The sequence below is a fragment of the Rhinolophus ferrumequinum genome, chromosome 17 (assembly GCF_004115265.2).
Source record: "Rhinolophus ferrumequinum isolate MPI-CBG mRhiFer1 chromosome 17, mRhiFer1_v1.p, whole genome shotgun sequence".
Lineage (NCBI taxonomy): Eukaryota > Metazoa > Chordata > Mammalia > Chiroptera > Rhinolophidae > Rhinolophus > Rhinolophus ferrumequinum.
Window position 1 is genome coordinate 13,349,451 of NC_046300.1, and position 20,926 is coordinate 13,370,376.

At 47.4% G+C, this 20,926-nt stretch overlaps 1 protein-coding gene across 2 annotated transcripts; it reads right to left on the reverse strand.

The window, feature by feature from the left end:
* Window positions 1-424: 424 nt before the first annotated feature.
* SLC25A38 (solute carrier family 25 member 38) lies at window positions 425-12,045 on the reverse strand. 2 transcript variants are annotated; one of them, XM_033133015.1, is made up of 7 exons: window positions 11,644-12,043; window positions 5,639-5,760; window positions 4,940-5,024; window positions 4,055-4,234; window positions 3,627-3,795; window positions 1,996-2,162; window positions 425-1,131 (listed from the first exon to the last, which is right to left on the reverse strand). In XM_033133015.1, the coding sequence occupies exons 1-7, from the start codon at window positions 11,710-11,712 to the stop codon at window positions 1,009-1,011; spliced, it is 915 nt and encodes a 304-aa protein (XP_032988906.1). In that variant the 5' UTR covers window positions 11,713-12,043; the 3' UTR covers window positions 425-1,008. The 2 variants fall into 2 exon arrangements, with proteins under 2 accessions (XP_032988906.1, XP_032988908.1); XM_033133017.1 differs by lacking the exon at window positions 1,996-2,162 and having other exon boundaries at window positions 1,043-1,131; window positions 11,644-12,045.
* Window positions 12,046-20,926: the final 8,881 nt, after the last annotated feature.

Below are 20,926 nucleotides of genomic sequence, written 5' to 3' on the forward strand. Positions count from 1 at the left end.
AAACCACAAAAGCACTGTGTACAGACAAGGCAGATTTATAGACAGAAGGCAGGTCAGTGGCTGCCTGGAACTAGGGCTTGGAAAGAGGACTAATTGTAAATGAGATCTAACCAGGGGATAAATGTGTTCTAAAACTGATTTATGGTGACGGTTGCACCAGTCAGTCAAGTTACAAAAGGGGAATTATATATTTGAAATGCATGAATTGCTAAGTAAAATAAAGCTGTTTAAACTTTCTTTTTAGTTTTTAGGACCTATATAGCTCAAATGCCAGCCACCTTAGACTATTCTGTTATTTTAAAACAGAGATATGACACTATTTAGCTTTTCCAAACAGTTTTCAATGATACAGTGTTTTGTTTTATTTATCTGAACTTCAGCTGCAGAAAAATGCCAGAACAACTTAAGAGTTCACACAGCTGGGGACAAGACCAAAACCTTTTATTTGGACACTTAGAGCCTAGGAAACCACTAGGCTTCCTCCCTTCTCCAGAGCCTCGGAGATGCTGATTAGGAACCGACCGAATAATGACATCTTTTCTTCCTTATCCAGACATCACTACCATCTCAGATGCAGAATTCAGCCTGGTGACAGTGACGCCTCACTCCACAGACCCAACCTCCCCAGCTGGAGCTCCCCAGCCACAGCTTCTGTGGCTTCACGATCCCTTGCTCAAGAACAGGTGTCCGGCGGGGTACTGTGGTGTAGGTGGGTGGCTGGAGCCACTGACAGCTCCCTCCCAGGAAATGCTTTCAGGTAGCCTCGCAGGGTACGCAAACCCTTTCCCTACTCCCCAGTGCGCTGTATGTATCAGTGACTCTCCTTTTGAGAGATTCTGAAGCCTTGAGTCAGGCCCATCTATTCTCTACTTCAACTGGGTAACAAGGTGACACATCTGCCTGGCTTTCCAAATAGGGCTTCATCGTACTCCAGGACAGGAGGATGAAGCAGCCCTGGCAGAAACCAGGCAGGGCAACAGATCCCATCCTCTGTCAGTGCCCTCTCGGTCAGGATTTCAGTCCCATCTTGGCCATCATCTCTTCATAGACTGTCCACGCCATGGCTGCCATCAGAGTCCTGCGGAGGGCCCGGGGCACACCGCCTTGGAAGAAGCCACGCAGCCCATAGTCCTATGAGGAAAATGAACGTCGAAACTCAGTTCATTAGTAAGGCAATTATACACCTGGCATGACAGTGAGGATCTCTCTGGGGTCTCTGAAACTAAGACCCCATTTCTGAGTCTTAGTTTTTAGACTTTTATAAATAATGTCAAAACTATGACTAATGGGCCTAAGGAGACAATGGCCTTAAACTTTTTTTTGAACAGTTGCTAAGCTTTATCTTTTTAGGCTTGCTCCATCCAGGGGAATTTATTTCTTAGCTGAAAGTCTTCATACAGGGTGGCTGTGTCCAGGTGTACAGCTTGTGCACAGAAACACCAGACCCCAAGTGGCAGCTGACATCCAGCCAAGGTCGGGTCGCCGAGCCCTGGGCCCTGGCTCCAGGCTGACGGGAAGGTGCCTTTTTGACAATTTGCCTAGAGGGAGCTTTATTACCATTTGTATGAGAGCAAACTCCTAGAAACAAAATGTGTTTCTGATTTTTTCCTGACCATTAATTTCCACCTGGGTCCTTGATGAGATTACTAGGTCCTCCCAGAGGGCCTGATTCAGTAAGTGTGGGGGAGAGCCCAGCAATCTGCATGCTTATCACAGGTTGTCCTAAGGTAGGGGCCCCACCCAAAGAAAACCAATCATAGGTCTTTGGCAGCGATTCTCAACCTTGGCAACACACTGGAAACACTGAAGAAATTAGAATACTGATACTTGGGCTTCCCCCGCCAGAGGTTCTGACATAATCAGCCCAGGTTGTGACCTGAGAATGGGGATTTCTAAAAAGCTTCTCAGGTGATTCTATTGTGTAAAGACCTACTGCTCTAGGGAGGGAGAGAGCCTTAACCACAATAAGAACAAATATTTATTCTATAGCCTTACTTTGAAGATGATTGTCACTGCCTGACCAATCCACTGAAATTTCATTGGGGAGAGCTGCATATGAGTTTTGATAACATCTGCAGGTTGAGTTACCAGTGAGGCCAGAATTCCCGCAAATATCCCACAGCTGAAATTTACAACTGGAATGAGGGCTGTATCCAACTGGTCTGAAATAGGACAGAGGCAACATTCAGTTATAAACAAATCTCACATTCATCAGACAAATATCAATGCCAAGTTGCCCACTAATTCTTCCCAAAAGCCAGAAGGTCTGGATTCAAACAAGGTTAAGAATTAAAAATTTAAAGGTATGACTAATAAATGTAGATGGAATAATGAAGTTAAAAGTCCACCTTTTTACAATTATCATCATCGATTCAGGCAAGAATCAACGACTGATGCTAAAACATGGCTGAAAGGAATAAGGTGTTTTATATGGATTTAGACAGATTCAAAGTATCTTCCTACAGAGACACTTACGAATTACAAAAGAAAAAAAATAACTCAGTTTTCAGTGAAGATGCTATCTTATCCAAGCGATAAGCATCATGTCTGCAACTTACTCTTAAATGATTTGGAAAAAACAATTAAACACATAAAAAGAAAATAATAAAAGGCTATGGAGTTCTTTGTATTATTATTGTGGCTTTTTAATAAGTTTAAAATGATTTCTAAATACCAAATTAAAGAAAACTTGTAAAGATGGATTGAGAAGTTAAAAATGTACATCCAAGTTCCCTTATTGCCTTAACTTTCTTTCTACTGCAAAACAAGGCTGTGACCTGCAGTGTCACACCTCCTGGAGCCTGGGGACAAGCAGCAAACCTCCCAAAGCCCCCCAACTGCCGCTGATCACCACTGTCATGGTGCTGCCATTCCAGCTCTCCCAGTTATTCCATGACCTTGGTAGCAATTCTTTGCTCAGATCATCCAGACACCTTATCGAATGCAGGTTCATTCTACAGGATGTATATCTAGCAATACCTGGCTCACTTGGGTGGATTTTACTGCCCTTTGATTTTTGTCCCGGTCTTGCCCACCATGAGCTCACTGGTAGGGTGGGCCTGCCAGAATGCCTGAGGTTTGGCACCTTTCTTTCCACCCAAATGGAGGGCTCAAACCCACGTTAACTGGGCACACAGCAAGAGAGGCGAAAAATCATATTTTTCTTCCAGCGCCTAATCCATTGGCAGATCCCCAGCTTGTCTGATAAGAAGCACATCAAGTGCTTCTTGAGAAACAGACTCCCAGGCCTTACTCCAAAGCTTCTGATTTCGGAGGCCTGGGGTGGGGCCCAGAAATCTTAAGATCAGGCAAATTTGGGAAGTATTGTTGCAGAACCTATGAAAAGTGCTTCATGCTAGCCCTACCCCCGACTCAACAATCCCAGCACCCTCTATACTCTGCCTTAACAGGCTCTGAACTCGGAAGGCAGGGACCACGTCTGGCCTGTCCACCACTGCAGCCCAGCACCGGCTCATGGCTGCCACGAGGCTCAGGCTCAGCTCCTCCAACTCTGCTAAGAATGTGGAACTGCTAAGAGCAACAGGTAGTCTCATATCACAGAGAAAGTGGTGAGAACGTTTGTCTTGGGGATATCACCTCTCCACTACACCTGCCTCTATCCATACCGTGGGGCACGATGTTTTTGGTCTGGTTGTAAAACATTAGGTAGATTCCAGAAAAGGGTGCATCCCGAAGGAGTGTCGCTGTCAGGCCACTGAAGAGGCCCCGGTGCCCCTCGCTGCGATAGATGCTCCTCAGGGCTGCGTAGACGCTCTCATAGCCATACCTCCCGCTCTGCAAAGGAAGCACAGAACCAGTGACGGGCCTGGCGGCCACGGGTTCAACCGCTACACCAAGCCAGCTTCACAGTAGCAGGGCACCTAATCGGGGGTCTGGCTCACACGTGGCTTGGCCTGCCCACACAAATGGGTTCTCTGACCACATCAGCCTCGATGTTAGATTACAGATCGGGAGTGGACATCAGTGGCTACTTGATTCAAGAGCCCAGCACTTCTGCTTAGCCACCCCGAGGGCCTAAAGCCATCAAACTCACCTCGTAACGCGTCTTGATCACAGTGATGGGCAACATACAGACCCCTGCAATTGAGCGAGAGCCCACCCCCAGTATGACCGACTGCATGGCAGTGGGGGGATGGCCTCGCAGGAAGTACTGCTTCAGAGAGTAGAGCGTGCCAAAGTAGATTCCAACGCCAGGGACACAGCGCACGATGGACTGCGGAAAGAGTCAGGGGAGGAAAGGAGACCCACACTGTAAGAGATGATCTTAGCTGGGTTTTCCCAAAAGACCCAGGACTGGCACGCAAGCAGTTGATTTAAGGTGTGGGAGAACAGCAACGGGAGAGTGGGAAGTAAGGTGGGAGGGATGGCAGTCAACAAAGGGTGTGTTATCTAACCAGTTACTGCCATGGGTGAACCTAATCTCTTTGGGGAACTCCGGGCATCAGTGTAGCACACGCTCCGAGTAATTCCTCTACCGGGGGAGGGCAGTGAGGTCTAAACATCACCTCTCACCTTTCATTGGTTAGGGGCTGCTGTGGGGTTGGGGTGAGCAGTAATTCCCTGACACTTCCAAAGTGATTTCCTAAGGCCAGAAAAACCCTTCGGGCCACGGAGGCCGCAGCCCGCTTGCACTGAAGCGGGCAGAGCAAGGACATGCTAACGGCGGGGTACCAGCTGCGTCTGCTCTAAAGACTGTGTGCTGACTAATAGCTCCCTCCGAGGGCGCACAGCTGTAACATCCCCGCCCCCGCCCTCAAACAGAAGTTAGCAGCAGTATAAGGCGGGCAGGAAGACCACAAAGGGCCTCCCACCACTTCCAACTCTCACGTTTGCTTAAAGGAAAGGACACTTGAGGTAGAGGAGAAATGGCTAGTTATTAAAGGAGAGAGTGCAAGAGAAGATCCAAATGGCAGCTTACAGGGGACATCCCTTTCCAAAGGCCCAAAAGACTCTCCGTGCGGACCACCTGCAGAAGCAGAGCCAGCATCCCAACACGTCTGGATCTGAGGGCAGACAAAATAAGGCAGGGGAGGAAAACTCTCAGACCACAGCATCATAAACGAACTCGCCACTCAAAGACTTCTCTGTTTGGACTCTTTTCTAGGGCCCTTAAGAATCTCTATAATGCTTCTCGGAATCCTGCATTTCTTATGTGTTCATGATTTGACACTTACGTGTTCATCCATCTGTTCAAAGCAATGGGATAACGTTCGATTTCATATCCTTCCATTTTATATTTATTTTCTATACTTCCCACAATGCTGAACCCAGTATGGGGGCACAAAAGGGACAATACTTACGTTATTTCTAAACAACCACCTCCTATTCGTACCAGGCAGCACAGTTATGACATTACAGGCTAGCACAATAAATGCAGATGTCACTGAGGCAGATTCCAGGAAGCTGCTCAGGGAAGGTCCCCATTTAATGAACCAGAAATGTCAAATATAAAAAATATCCACAGAATATATAGAAAACCCATGAGTATTGGGCACGGCCTGCTTCTCTTGGAGCATCCAACAGAATGGAAGTTGGCTCAACACAGTAAAGATACTCCTGTGTCTGAGCGAAGCTGTTGAAACCAGTTCCTCAGTGAAATGGGGGGAGGAGGCCTTACCCCTGGGCGGAGGGCTGCAGAGTCTGCAGGCGTGTTTTGAGGAGATCCAGGGGCTGGAAAAGGAGGGTGGAGCACGTCCCACTGATGGAGCCACACAGGAAAGCTTTGATCACTGGATGCAACTGCAGGACAAGGAACACTGTGTCAGCAGCTGTGCCACAGCAAGTCTCATCTCTTAGAAACTCACCCGGTACCACCTTCATGCTTCAGAGAAGAGAAAGGCGTAGCCAGGAATGAATAGTACTAGGATGCCGAGAACACCTTAAACTGCACGATGGAGCTCTCTGGTCTTCGTAGTCACAATACCTCTGCTCCTGCCGAGCAACATGTCTATTTCCATCTGTGAATTATGCCACCAACCACACTTCCCCGTGTCCCAAAAACAAAAGTTATTTGCCCCCTGTCTTCACAAAAGCAAAATCAATTGAACATGGTGTTTTAACTCTGAACTGCTGGTTTCCAAGCTCCCTCGGCTACAGAACCTGTAAATACGTACAGGAGCAAGATAAAGGAAATGAAACCTTAAGCTCAGCCACAAAACAAATGTACCACTTCCTGTAACACCTATGGATTTCCTTACTTTAAAACTTTCCCTTTGTCTTACACCTGCCCAGCTTTCTGGGACCTAAGCTGCCCACAGAGGGCGCCATGGACCAGTGGCCACTCCTGGGTTTGCTGGCTCTCCTTTAAGCCAGGACAGACACATACACGGGAGAATCCCGAGGCAGCCCCGGAAGGGCAGGGCTCCCTCAAAGACTAAATGTACTTCCCCCGGGGCCCACTCTAGTGCCCCCACCGCATGCCCCAGGATCCAGCCTTAATCACATAGGGTTGTGAAAAGGCACTCTTAAAAATCTAATGAGGAAAGAAAGTCCTCTTTGCCAGAGGAGATACGGGCAAGCTCCATCCAAAAAGATCTCTCCCCTCATTATTTCTAAGTAAATGGCATACTAGTGCCCTAAAACACTGTCAGATGAATATGAAGTCGCCTGTAAGACACATCACATAACCAAAACGTTTGTAATCTGTGTGGTGTGGTTCCCAGAGAAGAGACATTACTCCACATTCCACCAAATGAGCAAGTCTCAAGTTATAACTGGAATTATTTAAAAGACTGTTGGGGAAAGGACTAGATAAGTTCTGATAGTAAATACCAAGTCTCCCTGAAAATAAGACCGGATCTTATATTAAGTTTTGCTCCAAAAGACACATTGGGGCTTTATTTTCAGGGGATGTCTTATTAAAAATCACGCTAAGGCTTATTTTCCAGTTATTTTCAGAGACACGCAGTACTGGAGCTTCTACCCACGTTCAAGCAGCTTGTAGCAGTATCAAAGGGTGGTAGAATCGCTAAGACAACAAGCGACACCGAGCAAAATGTGTACATTCAATTGACAGATCTTCACCCACTTGTGTCATCTCTCATCCACACTTCTGCTAACCCATGAGGTTTGTTTCTCGGTCTCATCCTCGACTTCGTGACCTCCACGAGCCATTCTTCCCCCTTCCAGTGCCATCTTCTCCGCTGCCTGGAAACAAGCTTGAAGGGCCCCCTATCTTTCCAGCTGCCTGGAAGGGCCTCTCCTCTCCGCTTGCTAGCCACTCCTCAGGCCCCCACCATTTGCCATCCAGCTATAACAACGCCTCTGCGCTGAAGCTGCCCTGCGTGCTCATCAAGGACCTGCCACACCCCAGGACCCCTTTCCACACCTACCCTTCTCTCTCTCTCTCTCTTTTTATTACTATTAGTTTCAGGTGTACAAAACAACACAGTGATTAGACATTTACCCCCCTCCCAAAGTGATAACCCCAACAAGTCCACTACCCCTCTGACATCATGCATGGCTATTAAAGTACCGCCGACTGTATTCCCTATGCTGTACTTTACATCCCGTGACAGTATGTATATATATAATTATAGTTGACGTTCAGTATTATTTCATATTAGTTTCAGGTGTACAGCGCAGCGGTTAGGCGTTTAAATAACCTATGAAGGGATCCCCCTGATAAGCCCAGTGCCCATTTGACACTGTTCATAGCTTTTACAACAGTATTGACTGTATTTTCCATACTGTATTTCACAAATTTGTACTCCCTAATCCTTTCACCTTTCTCACCCATCCCCCTAACCCCCTACCACTGACCAGCCACCAAAATGTCCTCTGTGTCTCCTGCGTCTCTTACTTGGCCGCTCTGGTGCATTTCCAGCAGCTGACCGCCTCGCCGCTCAGTTTTGGGGTTCTCTCTCCTCTTCCGGCTGCCCTTCCAGGTCTCCTCTTCCTCTGCCTGCTTGTAGATATTGCTGTTCCTCTTATCTCTGGGGGCTTCACACAGCCTCTCAGGGCAACCTCACCCCACCCCACCACACCCACATGCTGACAACACCCATGGCGTCATCCCATGTGGTTTCTCTCCAGACTCTGCTCTTCCCACACCTCCCACTAGCACACAGGCATCTCAAACTCAGCATTCCACAGTGGGAATTCAGTCCACAGTACTGCACACACTTGCCTCTTCTCCAATTCACACTGAGATATTCCACTAGGAAATATGGGAGACACATAACACTCTTCAATCTGCTGAGTGCTTCGTGACCACGTCCCGCTGATGTCCCTCGTCTTCCCAGAGCCTGCCCCCCACAAATCCATCCTAGTGGCCTCTTTGGCAGAACCAGGGGAGGCGTCTATATCCACAACCTCAAAATCTCCTAACACTCTTAAACCCATTTTACAGATGAGGAGAGCTCACAGAGGTTACAAATGGTTTGAAGCTATTGGCCAGGACTCAAAGTTAATGCTCTTTTTTCACCACACCCCCAGGGTCAAGTGGAAACCCAGGGCACTTCGCAGCCGCTCAGCAGCGATCCCCGGTTGACGCTACTGGCTCCTCCTTGAGATGCTCCCTTCTTCGGGCTTCGAGGATTCCCTCCAGCTTCCCTGGCCTCTCCTGTAAGTGGAAACCCCTTATCTCTCCCTGAACAATGCTCCCACGCGCCTTCACCCACTCCTATGGCTCCAATCTCCACCTTCTACCCACATTTGCAACCTCCCTCCAGAGCTTCAGACCCACATAAGCACTTACTCAGGCTCTGGGAAGACGAGGGTCATCAGCAGGACGTGGTCATGAAGCACTCAGCAGATGTCCCAAAGGCACCTCAGACATTTCCAAACCTGAACTCATCTCTCTGTCACCCCCAACCTGCTCCTCTCCAGGGTACCCCATCCCAGCGACTACCCTGCCATTTATCTACTCAGCTGCCCCAGCCAGAAACCTGGGCAGCACCCCTGACTCATTTTCTAATGCACTTGCTCATTCTACCTCCTAAAAGTTCTCAAATTCACCTCTGTCATCCCAGCTCAGAGCCCGTCATCCTCGGCGACTGCCACCACCTCTTCACTCACCTCATCTCTTTGCTCCCTCTTATCCGTTCTCTATCCTGTAGCCAGAGCCATCTTTTCAAACTACAAATCTGACCCCACAGCTTCCAGGTGCAAACACCTTCAGTGAGACACTTTAATTAAAAATTTAAAACAATATCCTTTAATTGTTTCATATTCCAATCAGGATAAAGTCCAAACTGCTGGCTTGCAGGGCCTTTCATGAATCACCATGGTCCTCCCTCTTATACACTCTGCAGATATAATGGACTCTTTGCCTTCCTCACCTCTGAAAACCCTGCCCTAGCTCCTCCCAGGTCCAGTTAATCCTGAGGGCCTCTGCTTAGACCTTACCTGCTCTGGGAAAGCCCCCTCTCAGTGCTTCCATCGCACCTGAGCCATCTCCCTTCCGACTGAGGGTCCAGAACGAGAGAGGCCATTCACTCCTGGTTTGCAGTTCATGGTGGTACCTCCAGTACTGACCAGAGTTTGGTGCACAGTAGGTGCTCAACTGTCAAGAATGAATGAATCAGCTACCGGGAAACCCGCACATGGCTTTCCCTTGAGCATAATCCCACAGGATAACATCCCCTGGCTCCCTCTAGCCCTTTGCTCCAGCAAGGATGCAGGAATGACCTGTAGTTACAGCTTCCCAGCAGCTCTCCTAGGGGCTGCTTCCCCAATGCTTTCACAGGTATTGCATGAAATTTGTTTTAAGGCTGCTATCACTCACTCACACACACACACACACACACACACCCTCCCCCATTGCAGGAACTATCCTCTTTATGTCTTTATTTTCACAGCACAGTGCTTGGACACAGTGTTGGCTCCATAAGTATTTGCTGAATAAATGAGAAGAGCCCAAACTTTTTTAACTTTATAATTTTCCCGGTCTACTAGCATGCAGCAGATGCTAAATATACACTACATCCATGTAAGAACGTCCAGACCTATAGAGAATTTTTATAAGAATTTGAGCCAAACTGACCGACAATTGTTGGGAAGCAAGATCTCAAATGCTCCAGAGAATAACAGTTTTGCAATTTATTTTACCGTGTTTCACCCAAAATAAGACCTAACTGGAACATAAGCCCTAGCATAATTTTTCAGGATGACATCCTCTGAACATAAGCCCTAATACATCTTTTGGAGCAAAAATTAATATAAGACCTAGACTTATTTTCAGGGAAACACGGTACGCATTTGGAATTAAGGAGGGAAGTAAAGATTACATGAAGGTAGGAGAAAGCAGGGTGGGACCTGGATTACAGGATAGTTAACAGGATTATGTGCTCTTGAGGATGGTTGTTTCAAGGGTGTGCTAACCTTGATGCACAGAAACAACGGACAGGGCTTGCTTAAGGCAAAGATAAACCTTCTACTAAAAACGTTTATATGCCTGGTGCATGACTACCCACCATCACCTGCCCACTTAGGAATTTATGATCAGATCACCCTGTGAGGTTCCTTTCCATAGAACTCCTTTTTCATCCACAACTAGTGGTATGGATTAACCTGTTTAAAAAAATAATTACACTTTTTTATTCTGAATAGTCTTAAAATATTGTCAATGGCACATCCTTTAAGGACATATTTGATTTTTTCTAAATAGTCCAAAGTTATTCAAGTTAAAAAAAAATGCGTAATCCAGTTTTTTTTGTTTTTTAGAGGCGTGGGTAGGGCAAAAACAACCAAACAATACTACACAGGTACACAAAGGCAATAAATAGCAGTTTGCAAACATTCCCCAAGCAATTCCTCCATCCCTTTAAAAAAATAAATTGTATATCCAATTCAGAGAGGATATACAACCGAGGCCAGAGCTGGAGGGCCCAGAAAGAGAAATCCGTAAGCATGTTTTCAAATATGTAAATGTACAGCTGCAGCCGCCTTTTTTTAAGGATAAAAAAAAAATCCGCACCCCAACCCGGGCGGAAGTGGCCCCGAAGGACGAGGCAAAGCTGCTGCCGGCCCAAGGCCTCCGCAGCCCAATGCCTGGCTGTACTCTCGCCTCCACCCACAACCAGCAGCAACTCAGCTCTAGCGTCGTAGCCCCACCTCCGCCTCCACCAATGACGGCCCGGCGGCCCGACCACGGCAGCCAATCCAGACGCCTGGGGGCGTGGCCTAGCAGCGCTGTGGCCCTTACCTAGTCCGGCCCGGCGGGGGCGGGGGGCTGGAGATCCAAAGGTGCCCCTCTCCCCGCCCACAGTGACCCTAGCTTCTCGGGCTTGGCGCTATTACTGGGCCTTGAGATGGTCCAAATATCTGCGCGGGTGTTCTCCCACCTCTGTCACTCCAAGCATCCAACTTTGAGCAACGTCCCGTAGCGTTCGCACCTCTTGCGGGGCCTCTCAGGCACATTCCCCCGAAACCCCGCAAGGCCCCGGCAATTCCTCCGTCCCTACTCTGATACCACTGCAGCAGCGCGACCCTTGCTCTCCTCTCCCACGCGACGGGCTGCAGTCCTCGCCTTGCTCCTTCCCCGCCATCTCTCCCGCCAAGTCCCCAACTCCGCGCGCATACGGAGGAGCGCGGAAAAGTCTCCCCTCGGACCGCTGCCCCTTGGCAACCTGCCCGAGCCGGCGGTCCTGGAACCCCTGCCCCCGCTTCCCCGCAGTTTACCATAAGCGTTTCCACCCTGTCTCCGACATCCTGAGGTTGCAGCAGCGCCGGGCATGACTTCTGAATCATTGGAGGAGGCCTGCGAGTGCACTGGGAGCTCAGGTCCGGCCCTGGGGACCTTGGAGAAGACAACGTGACGGAGGGAGCCCGGGCGACGCGTTCTAAGGCCGGGCTCTCTACCGTTTGTCGGGTAAGGGACCTGCGCGTCCCGGGGCTCCGCGCCCACTACCCGCGCGTGGCTCCAGGGTGCCCACCAATCCTGCACCCGGGAACTACTTGCGGATCTTCACTTGCTCGACAGACACCGCGGCTATGTTCTCCGACACATCCTGCGTGCTCGGAGATTTCGGGGCCTGAGCTGAATTGGCTGAGTCTCCGGCGGGGGGGGTGTGGAGAAAGCCGGAAGAACTAGACAGAACAATGGGCTTTAGCTTCCGGGTCGGTAGCTCGCCCAGCGGTGGTGAGAGTGTGCTCTTTAGTGCCATCTCGTGAGGAAATCCGGAACTGCAGGATCCACAGTTTCCGCTGAAACCGGAGCTTACTTGGCAAACTTCTGCGGGGAATTTTGTTTTGGGGGGCAACGTCTGAATGTATTTACGTCGAGACAGGTAGCCAGCAGCTACCAGATTTGTGGCTATTAAGCACGTGAAATGTGGCTATTATGACTGAAGAACTGAATTTTTAATTTAATTTTAATTAGTTTATATTTAAAAACAAGTTGTGTGGAATATTTTTCTGTTAAACACATCTTTATTGTTTGGCAGACCTATATTTCCCTTTAAACGCCGAAAAGTTAGCATCGGAATTGACATGTGCTGTAAGTTAATGTGGACGAAAAAAGGGGCCACACACTAAACCTGACAAGCTCAGGGGAGACCTGCATGGCGAGCCCTACAAACTCAGACAGGGAAAGTAACCACATAGGATAGTGTGAACATAAAAATTCCGAACTAAAAGCGTGGCTGGTCGTCACATCCTTGGCCTGTAGCTTCCTTGACAAAGGTCAACCTTTACCTTAAGTGAGTCTGTCTATTGTCTTTTTGCATCTACCATACATAGCCTTGGAATGTCAGAGTAATCCCCCTTTTCCGTGACCTCTAAGGGCATAACCAGCCACACCAGAACAAGAGACCACAGAATCCCTCATTGCTATTCTTGTCCTCTGATTACCATCTCTATGTGCTGTAAAGTGCTATTAACTATCCTGTACCCACCAATGTAAAAGAAGTATCTGTTTCTCAAATTTACTTTCTATCTAATCCCATAGATTGGGCCCCCCCCCTTTTGCTTTCTCCCACCCCCTTAATCTACCACTAATGGATTTCATGTAACCTTCCTGTTTTGATTCTAATGTATAAAATAAGTTGCAAAACGGCCATTTTCCAGACTATTTTCTCAATCCGCTGAGATTTTGCTTCAGGGCAATTGTCGCCAGTGTGGCTCAAATAAACTCATAAGCTTTCTCTTAGACTGGATGTTTTTTTGTCAACATTAGTTGTCCACACACCGGAATTCTAAGACTTGTATTAGTAAGGCAAAATATCTCTAATAATTTTTATATTATTACATGTTGAAATGATATTTTGGATTTTAGGGTGAGGTAACATATATTAAAATTAATTTTACCTCTTTCCTTTTACTTTTTTAATATGACTCCTAGAACACTTAACATTGTTGATAGATATGTAGCTATTGCCATTTTGTTATTCATAATTTTTATTTATTTATTTATTTTTTGACTTAAAGAAGTCCCTCTAACACTCCGTGTAATACTGGTTTGGTGGTAATGAACTTTTTTAGCTTTTTCTTGTCTGGGAAGCTCTTTATTTGTCCTTCAATTCTAAATGATACCCTTGCTAGGTAGAATATTCTTGATTGTAGGTCCTTGCTTTTCATCACATTGAATATTTTGTGCCAATCCCTCTGGCCTGCAAAGTTTCTGTTAACAAATCATTTGACAGTCTTATGGGAGCTCCCTTGTAAGTTACTAATTGCCTTTCTCTTGCTGCTTTTAGGATTCCCTCTTTGTCTTTAACCTTTGCCATTTTAATTATAATGTGTCTTGGTGTGGACCTGTTTCGGTTCATCCCACACTTCCTAGATTTGTATGTCTATTTCCTTCACCAGGTTAGGAAAGGTTTCAATCACTATTTCTTCAAATAGGTTCTCAACCCCTTGCTTTCTCTCTTCTCCTTCTGGTACCCATATGATGCAAATGTTGTCATGCTGGATGTTGTTCCAGAGGTTTCTTACACTATACTCATTTCTCTGGATTTTTTTTTCTTTTTGTTGTTTTGATTGGGTGTTTTCTGCTACCTTGTTTTCCAAATTGCTGATTCAGTCCTCTGCTTCATTGAGCCTGCTAGTGATTTCTTCTATGCATTCTTTATTTCATTTATTCTAGTCTTCACTTCTGATAGTTCTTTTTAATGGTTTCTATGTCTTTTTTATGCTTGCTGTCTCTTTGCTGAAGTTCTCACTAAGTTCCTTGAGCATCCTTATGACCATTGTTTTGAATTCTGTACCTGGTAGGTTGCTTGCCTCCATTTTGTTTAGTTCTTTTTTGGATTTTTTTCCTGTTCTTTCATTGGGGATGCATTTCTTTGCTTCCTCATTTTGGCTGCCTCTCTGTGTTTGTTTTTATGTATTAAGTAGATCTGCTATATCTCCCAGTCTTTGTCGAGTGGCCTTTTATAGTAAGTGTCCTGTGGAGCCCAGTGGCACAGTCTCCCTGGTCACCTGAGCTGGGTGTTCCAGGAGTGTCCCTTGTGTGGGTTGTGTGTATTCTCCTGTTTTAGTTGACCCTTGATTGCTATTGGCACATCAGTGGGTGGAATTGACCCTTAGGCTAACTGCCTGTGGGGCAAACCACATCCATAACTTATGAGCTGCTGTGTGGGAGGCTTACCCCACTGAGTAAGATTCATCCCCAGAGGCCCTGGTGCCTGCTAGAGTGCTCTCTGTATGTGCCACTTTTGGGGCTAATTGGGCAGTGCTCTGCTCTGGTCTAAACCACCTCCAAGTGTGTTGGCTCTGGGACCTATTGAGAGGAGCTCTGGTGCAGGCCTGGGTCAGGGACTGACTTTTCAGGGGCTACCTGGTAGGAGCTACAAAGTGATCCTCAGTTGTTCACTGCCTGTGCTGGACCTGGAGGCCCGTGGGAGAGGCCATGCTGCAAACCGAGCACGTCTGCCACCAGTACCATGCCGGGGACTCCTCAAAAAGCCAGGACACCTGGAGGCCTACTGCCACCTGCCAGCTACCTTAAGATTCAGCCATGATAAAACCTCCTGCCATTCACAAATTGGGTGAACAGGGTATCAGGGAGTCACTAGAGTGGGAAGAATTGTGGTCACCAGGTTAATGTAAATTCTGGTTTGCTGCCAGTGCTGAGCCTGGAGTTACTCAGCAAAAGTCTCAGAGTACACCGAGGTCAGTGGCCACCCACCTGGATCCTGCTGGACTCCGACAGTTTTTCAAGAAAGAGTGCAATGTGGGCAGGGTTAGCTGCTTTGGGAGATAGTGCTGAGTGAGTTGTGTGAGTTGGGTGGGGCAGGGTCCCAGCTGAGTCAACAGGGTGGAGCAGCAGAGCTCAGGAGGCCAATCAGATTCAGATTTGGCCCGTAGGGGGTGGGCTCAACACAAGCAAGATGTTGAGGCCAGCTGCACAAGAGGAGGATTCCTCACAGGGAAAATACCGACTATCCTCCAGTCCTCCCCTTGCAGCCACACACCTCAGTCTGACCCCAGTATTCTTACTCCCTGAGTTACCATCCCTCCGCTGGAGCCCAAGGTAAGTGCAGGCGAGCGAGTGAGTCTGTGCATGGGCCGCAGGCCATTTAAGAGTATGTCTGGGTTTCCCTCAGTCTTCCGTCCCACCGGAACAGTTGGAATCTCCACTGTTTTACACAGCTAGATGTTGTGGGAGCTCCTGTTCCCAGCACCAGTACTCTGGGCTGGGGAGCCTGGTGTGGGGCTGGGGTCCCTCGCTCCTGTGGGGAGAACCAGTGCAGCCCAGATATTCCTCCTGATTCTCAACCACTACATGCAGGTGTGGGGCTGATTCCACGTTTCTGCCCCTCCTACCAGTCTTGACGTGGTTTCTTCTTTAAATTTTTAGTTATAGGACTTTTGTTTGGCTAGATTTCAGATGGTTCTCTGGGTTGACTGTTTTATAATTTAGTTGTGATTTTTTTTGTGTTTGCGGAAGGACACGGGCATGCTCTGCCATCTTGGATCATGGTGCCAGGTCTTGAGAGCACTAGCTCACCTTTGTCTCCAGGCTTGGAGCCATTTCCTTAAACTTCTACTTTCTCTCCTGGAAACACCTGTTCATGTCTCACTGGGCTTTGATGTGCGCAAGCAAGTGAACGTCCTTGGGTTTGGTAACAATAACCTCACAACACCTTACTCCTAACTTGAATCCAGATAAAGAAATAGACCTCTTGAAGGTGATGGCCATGGTCACTGTAAAGACCACTTTGGCAGTACAGTATGCCATCATGAAAAATGTGGTGTCTATCATGGTCCCCAGGGCAACTCTGTCGGCCATATGAGGGGAGAAAGGGAGAGAAAATAGTGTCCTGGGACTCCGCTCCACACGGCCAGGATCTCAGTTCAAACTGACCAGTAGAGGGAGCATACGTTCTGTTACCAACAGGTTCTGGCTCCTGGCTTCAGGTGTGTCAGCAAGATACCTGACTGCAGCCCACTGGTAGTGTCGCTGACCTACCAGCCTTAGGTGTACCAAGGTGAAGGCACTGACACATTCCCAGGCACTGCCCCGTCCCAGTTCCTCATTCATATTACAGCTGTCTGGTCCGCAGGAGAATGTGGGGTGGGCAGGCATAAGGAGACGCCAGATATGACTAGAGACAGGGGTGGAGACAAAGCACTGAACCCTGAGTCAGGAGTTCCTGATTCTCGTTCAGGCTCTGCCAAAAACTAACTGTATCATCTCTCTAGGCCTCAGTTTCCTCACTTATACAATTGATGCCGGAAGCTCCCAGGGATGTCCCAAAGTGGGCTCAACCCAGAGCAGAACCAGGTTCTTGTCTTTGTGTGAGAAGGAATTCAAGAGTGAGACAGATGCAGGAAAGCGCAGGGAGTTTATTAAAGAAAAGAACACACCGGAGAAGGAATTGCAGGTGAACTCGGAGATCCAGTCACATGGAGAAGGTCTTGATTAGGGATTTTATCTCTTAGGGGCAAGAATTTAGGGACATCACCCTGTCTCCTCCTCTCTAGGGGTAAGATCTCTGTTTTCCTCTTTTTGTCCTCATTTAGTTCCTCCGGAACTGTCATGGCATCAGGTACATGATGGGAGTCAAGGTACCCACAGTGTAAATAATACCATTAAAATCAGCTAAAGGTCAGGCCCAGTTCATGGATACTGGCCCTGCTAGAAGAAACTGGTTCTTGTTAATGTCTAGCTGGAGGTGTCTGTTGCGATTCCTTGTTTGTCTTCCTTGATGGGAGGTGCCTCGTTAGGTATTCCGGAGGGGTGTTGATACCCTAGATTATGTATCCTGCCTCATAAATCCCCCCTGAGAGATTTTTCGGACCCATAATCATATGGGTTGTTGAGGGACTAGAGGTTGGTTTTCTGTAGCTGCTTCAGGCTGAGGCGGGCGTTGACCCTTCCTAGCCAGGGACGAAAAATCTCTGCCTGTCTGACCTAGGGTGTCAAGACCTCCCTCCAGTGTGGTTTCTGTTGAGGCCACCAGATGAAATCCCTGGAGGACCATCATTTTTATGTGGAGCTGCTGTAACCTGGAAGAGACAAATTTGACAAGGAGGTTGAAAAGACAGGGTCCAAACAAAAATAGTAGTTGGAGATCAAGGGTCCTAGCAGGGGCAGAGAGCAAAACATCCTTTAGAGCCTGCCAGACTGAGTCAGTGGTAGGATTTCCCTTTGTGAAATCATAAAGCCATTTAGCTTGATCATATATCTTTTTTTGTTAAATTAAAGTTTATTGGGCTGACAATTGTTAGTCAAGTTACATAGATTTCAGGTGTACAATTCTGTATTACATCATCTATAAATCCCATTGTGTGTTCACCACCCAGAGTCAGTTCTCCTTCCATCACCATATATTTGATCCCCTTTACCCTCATCTACCACCCCCTTCCTTCCTTACCCTCTGGTAACTGATCATATATCTTTTTAACACCTTCTACCTGCCCGGTAATATTAATACAGGTGCAGTAAGTTTGGTTAATACTGCGCATACACCCCCTTATTTGGCCGCACCAGATGTGGGAGATGGGCTGGGGCACAGAGCGCCCTGAAGAAAATGCACAGGCACAAGCAAAGCTTTGCCAGCAGTATCGCATTATTCAGAACCCCGTCTGGCCCAGGTTAAGTCCTGATATAGGAGTTTGGATTTACCAGGGAGAGCTTTAGCAATTCTAGTGAGGTCTGCCTCTTTAAATAACTGCATAGAGCTCCAATAACCTGGAAGTCGTATCCATCCAGTCTTCTCCATGAGGTCGTCATACAGCCCCACTTCGACGGGGTTCCAGCTGACATTGGGGACAGAATAATCCTTTATATAGGGCTGGAGGTGGCTGCTTAAGACCTGGAAAGTCTAAAAGAGGTGGCAGATTATGCCTGATACAAGTCCAATTTGGTTCATTAACTCCTGCATTTATATAACAGATGGGCCTGTTTTCATCAGGCAGAGCAGATACAAATGCCCAGAAGTGAGAAAGAGCATGCCAGGTTCCCAGAACTGTATGAGTGGTAATATCTAATGGGAAGGAAAGGAGACAAGGGAGGAGGCCAGAGAGAAAACCTGGGGCCTGAGCCACCATGTTAGAGAATTTGAGCTGTATTTGGAAGAGTTATGAGCAGGAGGATGAAATGGTTCGATTTGTGTGTTACAAGGCTCCCTACTTGCACATGGGAACTTGTAGTCTGGTCAAGCCTCACTGACTTTGGGGAGTCTGGCAATTCAAAGACAGTCTTTTCCCTGCCTCTTCTGTCTGCTGCTCCCCAATGCCCTCCAGGCTCTACTCCCAGGACCATTCACCTTGGTTGACTCTCTGGTGTATTATGCCTACTTTCTGTCACATTACAACTGGTGGCTCAACCAGAGACTCCCTTTTCTGGCAGACAGAGAAGACCGAGTCCAGGTGGCCAGCCCTCCTCCCAGGAACTTTGGGTAATCCAGCAGATGGCAACACCTTCTTGTACTTTCTACCTGGTTATTGTTCGTATTCACTGGTACCAATCAGTCCTTGTTTTTGTAGTTTTTACATTTTTTTTTTGGGGGGGGTCATGTATCAGCTTACTCACGGTTCCCTATATATACACTTTCTTACCTACTCTGATGGAGAGAAATATAGATTCTTATGTTATTTATAGACAGGCTCTTGGGGGGTGGGCTCCAAACCTAGGAATGATCTCCAATCCTTATTACCCTCCTGCAAGGGGCTCTTTTGCCCCCTGTAGTAGATGGTAGTAGACGGCATTTAAATTCAGTCTCTATAACTTCTTCCTAAGAAATTATACTGTACTTCCTGCTGTTTGTCTCTTAATTGCTCTGAGCAGTTTTCAAATCTGTAACATGAGGACCACACCACCCACCCCATAGGTTGCTGTGAGGACGGCATGACGTATGTATGTATGTGCACGTACCTGGCTCAGCACCTGACCCAGAACACGCATGCCAAGAGAGTAGTTTTATCTGAATCCAACAGGAAGCGTCTCCCCTTTTCTAGTTTGATCTCAAAGAATTCTTTCCTAGATCACATAAAATCAAGCCTGGACTCCAATATTTTTGGAATGAGGTTCTTATGAAAATATGAAAGAGTGACATCCAATTGAGGCCACTTTTTAGCATTTAATTTGCATACAATTCACTTTTAATTCTGCCTCCTATTGTTTTCTTTGTCCAAAATATACCTCATTAAAATAGAATTATGGCTTTTCCTTGAGTTGCCTCTGATCAGATTTTCTTTCCCTGACTCTAGGGATTGACAATCCAACTTTCTCATATAGGAAATGTTCAACAGGGTCTGTAAAACTGGAGGGGCCCCCAGATGTTGCCTTTAAGCCCCCTGGTTTGAGAGCCCCACCCCTCAAGGTAGGACAATATAGCCAAGTGGAATGAACATCTTCTAAGTATCAGGAGTCCAGAGTCTGAGTCTCCATTCTGCCAATAGCTGCAGTGGCCATGGGTGGGCCACCTTATATGTCATGGCCTCAGTTTTCTCTTCTGTCAAAGGAGAGCAGATGTCTGAGGTCCCTTCCACCTCTCTCAGTCTGGGACTCTGTGGCCACCCTCACAACTGCCCAGTGTCTGCTAACCAACGAGGATACTCAGTAATAGACTGGCTGGGCTCCAGGCTGACCTGGGTAGCTGGAGCTGGCCAGCCAGAACTCGGAGAAGAGGTGCTGCATGTCCTTGCCCCACCAGCCATCTGAGACCTCTCTGAAGCATGACATCCAGCTGAGATTTGCCAGTTAAACCTTACAAAGGCAAACGTTCCTCCTAGCCGGGGTGCATTAGCCCGAGGCTCAGACTCCGCTGATCAGAGCCTGTCTTTGTCCCCTGAGGAGAGCAGCACATCCACTCCATCTCTCCTCGCTCAGGAAAGCAGTGAGGAACAGAACCAGAAGGGGCGTTAGGCAATCCTGATTTAGTAAATTATAAACACATTTGATGTGGGAAGCTGCCAGACATAGTTTCGGTTGTGTTAATCAGGTTCCTAGAACAGCTGAATCAATCTCAGAATGTTTTGCGGGCCAGAGTCCCTGGGGTGACCAACAATTACCAGGAACCAGAGTGGATAACCTCAGTCTCTGCATGTGAAAACAGGTGGCTCTGGGTACCTCACCCTAATTCTTAGCTCTGTCTTGTTACAGGAGTCAGTTCATTTATCCTCTCAACAAATATTAATTAAGCACATATTACGTGCCAGGACTGATCCAGGCTCTGGCAATACAGCAGTGAATAGAACAGATGAAGTCAATGTCCTTCCTCGTGGGGCTTACATCCTAGTAGGTAATAACAGGTCGTTGTGCTTTCTATATCCCAGGCACTGTTCTCTGTTTTCTCTCTTCTAATACTTATCTTAACACTCACCTTATCTCCAGCTTAGGATCATATATTTTAGTTAGTTGTCATGTCTCTTTAGTCTCCTTTAATCCACAGCAGTTCTTCAGCCTTTCCTTGACAGACATGTTGTTAACACATTGCATTCATCCCCCCAGACATATACAGGAGTGAGCTCCAATTCTTTCTATCCTCTCTGTAGGTGACTATTGTTACTGCTG